A 5,019-nucleotide genomic window follows, 5' to 3' on the forward strand; every position below is an offset into this window, starting at 1 on the left:
CATTCCTTGGAGCACATTGTGTGTAAAAGCTTTGCTTCCCGTCAGCTATTCTGGTCCGTGGTCCCATCTGACCTGCTCGTCTGCCGGCCTGGCTGCGCATCTCAGTTTGGACAGGGCCCCTCCTTGCTCCGAGCTCTGGCGCGCGAGGCTGAGCAGAGCCTGGAACACATGACTCTGGGGGGTTGGGTCTTTGACTCTTTGTAAACCGGGTGCTGGGCCGACCAGGCAAATTCTGGGAGCTCTGGTTTCTAGACCAGGGGCTTGGCCCACCCCTCTGGGCTTCTGTACCCTTGTGTTTGGCGGGGTGGGGGGGGGATGTGTTTTAGATGTGGATCGCTCCGGGGTGAGAGCGAGAGGGACCACACATCCCGTGTGTGGAGTGAGTGTCCTGTTTGGCTAGGACCCACAGGGATTTGTCTTGGAGAGGATCTCTAGACCCTTCTCCCTGCCAAGTGCATGGGGGACCTGTGTGTGTGTCTCAGGAGGAAGGGATCTATCTAGGGACAGGGGTGTGTCTGCCTAGATGGCCATTCCTCACCCTGCCTAGCTCCCCAGTCCTGTGCCTGTCGAACTTCCTTGTCTAAGAAGCTTCCTTTCAGGAGGGAAGAAAGAGAGAAGTCAAGCTTCTTTCTTAACGTTCTTCATTTCCTGCCTTAGGGCCCAGTTATCCCAGTGATGCCTGGCCAGTGCCCTGTACCTCTGCCCCCCGGGTTCACCTCTCCTGGTCTGCACTCAGGAAAGTGAATTCAAGTAAAGCCACAGCTGGGTTCAGTGGTGCTGGGGGGGCCTCTCCCCACCCCACCCCCCACCCCAGGCCCCTCTTCCTTGGATTCACCACAAAAAGAGTGTATAAGAAACAAAGAGCTAGCTAGGCAGACTCTCACCCCTTTGTTAGTTTCCTTTTTCTAAATAAACCAGATGCTTGGTGGAGACGTTGAGCCAGGGAGGGGACAGCAGAGTGTGAGGAGCAGGCCAGGGGGCCGGGCCATCCATCCGTCTGTCTGAGGCCTGCCAGTGATGCATGGGGAGGGGTGGACGGGTGCAGAGAGAGAAGGTGAGCTTTGCCCTCCCACGGGGATGCCCAGCCTTGCACACCAGCCTTGCACACCAGCAGTCAGCCGTGGGCCCAGGGCCCCAGCACACATGGAAGGGGCAGCTGTCAGGACTTCCAGAAGCTTCTCGTCCCCTCAGCATGCTGCCCTACAGCTCTCCTGGCCTCAGCTTTCTCGCCACCCCGCCACCTCTCTCAGGCCCGGTCCAGCAGCCCCGACTCTGAGCACAGTCTGCAAAGGGATCAGAGAACCCCACAATCTGGAGCCGACCAACCGTCGGCCACGCAGAGCCTCCCTCATGGCTTCCTTCTCCTCCTTCTCAACACCGGCTTTGCTGGCCCTGGAATCTCTGGAAAAATAAACTCAGGAGGTGAAAAGTTGACTTGGTTTCTTGGTGTTTTTGTTTTCTGGCAGGCAGTGCGGGGAGGGGCGGACGGGGAGTTTGGTGCCGTTTTTTTTTTTTTTCTTTCCTTTCCCCCTTCCGACGTCAAACAAATGAGGAAAATCCTGCTATAGGAGCCCGGGAGCCGGGGGTGAGGCTGCTGGGGGGGCGGTAGAGGGTGCTCTGCTGACTCGGGGGGTTCGGGGGGTTCTGGGGCATTGGGGTCCGACTGGCCTTGGGCCGGAAGAGGCTGCCCTGCTGGGCGCTGTTGCTGTTGGCCACGGTGTTGGGGTCCGGCTCGCCCGAGTCGCTCTCCGTGTAGCTGTAGGCCTGCGCCCGCGAGATCCCCTTCTGCTGCCGCCGCCATGAGTTATAGTATGTGGGGTCGCTGATGTAGTGGTTGACAAAAGAGTGGGCCTTCTGGTGGGTCGGGTCGGCCTCGTACTCACTGTCGCTTCCCTGGGAGGACAGAGAATCGGGGAGTCAGGGGCCCCGAGGGGCCAGCTCAGCGCGCTCAGGGCCGGAAGGCAGCAGGTGCCCCGGTCAGAATCTCCCAAGCCCTGGACGGGGGGCCACTGCCATCCCCTCACCGCCAAGGGGGCCCGATGCAAAGTTGGGCCCACCTCCCCTGCCTTTGGAGCGGATCGTGGGGCCGAAGGGTCTACCGTGGGGCTGGCACACGGCCTGCAGGCACCTGACGTGAATCTGAACTCGGAAGACCTGAGTTCTAATCCTTTTTTTTTTTCTCAATTGAGGGGAAATTCATAGAACATAAAGTTAACTGTTTTAAAGTGTAAGGTTCCGTGGCTTTTAGTCCATTCACAATGTTGTGCAGCCATTGTTCTGTGTGGTTCCAGAACAGTTTCATCAGCCTCTGCCCTCATTCCCCGTTCCTTCCCCGCCCCCACTCCGGGTGACCACTGACCCGCTTTCTATTTCTGGGGATCTACCTACTCTGGGCATTTCATACAGATGGGATCGTACAGTATGTGGCTCGTGGGCCTGGCTTCTTTTACTTAGCGTAATGTTTTCGAGATTGAATTCATCCTGCCTTTTCATTTGCTGCATTTCTGATGCTCTGGCACCTGAGGCCTTGCTGACTCTGGAGAGGAAATGGGCTCCGGGGGCTGGTCGGTCCCTGCAGCTAGCGATGCCTTTTCCTATCACACTGACTCACTCTCCCCTGTCCCTCGTCACCCCAGGGCTGGGTACCAGACAACCAAGGGACAGCCCCTCTACCCCAAAGCCCACTGAATTTAGTCAAACAAACCCAAGCCTGCTCCCACAATGAAGGCTCCTGCCCACATGTCCCTCCTGTTCCCTCTGATTCCTGGGGACCCTGGTGCCTCCCCAAAATGGCCCTGCATGGTGTGATATGTCCCCTCTACTTGGGAACTGTGAATAATTCGATTTTTCAAGGGCAGTCATCTCCTGATCCGTTCGTGCATGATATACTGAGTTCCAACCTTGGTCTACCTCTGACTTACGGTGTGACTGGGGACCGAGCCAGGGCCAGACCTACAGAGGCTCTTGGCTCCGAAGACAGATGCTGGTGCCCACCCATGTGTGATCCAGAATAAAAGCAACCCTCAGTTATAAAACGAGCATGCGAAAAATATCAACAGAAGGTCTGAATTTCACACGATGACTGCCCTGTGGCTTTTTCTCCTAAATGCAAAACATTAAATTATTCCTAAAATTGTCACTACTTCCATGTCCCACCATTGCTTCATCTGCCTATGGGGGAATCAGCAGGAGACAAGAGTCAGGCTGGGTTGTGAAGTAAAACAGCATTCGCTCGTTGGTTCGGATCTGAATCGTGGAGCTAAAAATATCGAGCGCCCCTCCCCCACGCCCGGCTCCCAGCACTGTTTTGAGAACCAAGAAGAGGACAGATGGGAACACCCTTAGAATGCTCTGGAAGAGACATGCTCTGATTTGAGTGAACAGTACACTCTCAGGGAAATGCAGCTCCAAAGGCCTCCGTCAGGTTACCATGTCCCGGCCCGAATACACGGAGACAGTAAATGTGATCAACCTACTTCGGATAAAAACAGCAGCAAGAAAGCCCAGTGAGCCCAAAGCGAATGCGTGTGTGTCCTTCTTGACAGGTAGAGCAGACGGAGAGTTGCTGACCTTGCTGCAAGGTGTCTGAGCCACGGGGAATGCAAGGTGCACCTGCCCTCAGGAGCCCGAAGGCCCGTAGGGCGTCGAGCCCCTCTCGGGAAAGAGCTACAAGTACAGAACTGTGGCAATGCCCGGCCGGGGAGCAGGCACTCTGCCAGGCGGCAGGAACCTGTGGTCAACTTTCACACCTCGGGGTGGTGGCTGCTACCACTCCGCGAGTACGGAGAACCCCAGTTCTCTCTACTGTGCAGAGAGGGTGAGGGTTCGCCCCGAGACACACAGAACCGAGGGACTCAGATCTGCCGGGTGTTCCAAAGCCCACACGTGCTCTGAACAAACCCCCTCCTGTCTGGAGACGGGAACGAGAGCCCTTCTGCCCTCCCAGCAGGGATTGCGTACTCCCTCCTGGATCTGCAAATTCCTGTTGTCTGGCCCCTCCCCTCCTCCACCTCACCCCTCCACAGTCCTGGCTGCTCTCCTTACCACCACCCTGCACACCCTCCCAGGACCTCAGTCCTCTTGGCAGCGGAACTGGCTGCCAGAGACAATGGAAAGTCCCTCGCTCGTCCCATGACGCAGAATAGCACAATGCGAGCCCCTTTCCTTGCCTACTGCCCAGCTGCTGGCCCAGGAGGGAACAAAGGGGCCGTACAGACAGGGGTTCCATATGCCAAACGTGGGGAGGGGGCTGAGGGCTGGGCACCTGAGGCCTGGGGCTTCGAGGTGGCGGCCCAGAGGCAGGAGAAGTCTGAGCAGGCTGTGGTAGATGCCATGAGGCAGGGGGCCGGAGAGGGGAGGCCCTGGTCCAGGAGCAGCAAGGGTCTGTAAGTGCGGGGCATGGGAGAGGGCCACCTCACAGTTTTGCCTATGGGTCAGGTCTTTCCAGAAGGGCCTCCACCAGCTGGCCTGAATAGCTGCTAGCATCCTTGTTAGAGGTTCTAGAACTCTGGCTAGCCCCGCAGGGGAGTCCCCATCACTGCGGCCCCATCTAGGAGGTGACTGTGGTGTGGCCAAGTTCTGACTCTGTCCCTTGCTAGCTAGGTTAAGTTTGGACCCATCACCTGGCCTCTCCCAGCCTCAGTATCCTTGTCTGTAAAATGGGTAGATACCTGCCATTCAGAGGGTGAAAAAGGCTTGGAAGCTGCCCCCCAGGAGGGATCAGAAGGAGCTGGGGTCACAGAGGGTGACTCAGTGCTCAGGCGGCTGGGAAAGGGGAAGGATGTTCAGCTTCTGCCCTCCCATCCAAAAGTAAAGCATCACTAGAGTGGCGATGGGCCTCTCTGGCCCTCCCGGGGGCCCCAACCCCAAAGCCCATTCATGCACATCATCACGGTCTGACGGCTACCAACTGCTGAGCACCTACTGTGTGTGGGACACTGTGGGGCAGCCTTCCTGATGCGCACGGAAAAGCGGAGGAAGCAAGAGTTGCGCGGGGGGGGGGGGGGGGGGGGGGGGGGT

The 5,019-nt window shown here is 57.6% G+C and overlaps 1 protein-coding gene across 1 annotated transcript in view; it reads right to left on the minus strand.

The window, feature by feature from the left end:
• Positions 1-820: 820 nt before the first annotated feature.
• The window catches only part of SDK2 (sidekick cell adhesion molecule 2), a 133,715-nt gene continuing 129,516 nt past the window's right edge, over positions 821-5,019 (minus strand). Inside the window, exon 45 of the mRNA XM_021678380.2 lies at positions 821-1,893. Within this exon, the coding sequence (XP_021534055.1) occupies positions 1,540-1,893 (354 nt within the window). The 3' untranslated portion in view covers positions 821-1,539. The remainder of the gene's footprint in view (positions 1,894-5,019) is intronic.

This window comes from Neomonachus schauinslandi, chromosome 15 (genome assembly GCF_002201575.2).
Source record: "Neomonachus schauinslandi chromosome 15, ASM220157v2, whole genome shotgun sequence".
NCBI lineage: Eukaryota > Metazoa > Chordata > Mammalia > Carnivora > Phocidae > Neomonachus > Neomonachus schauinslandi.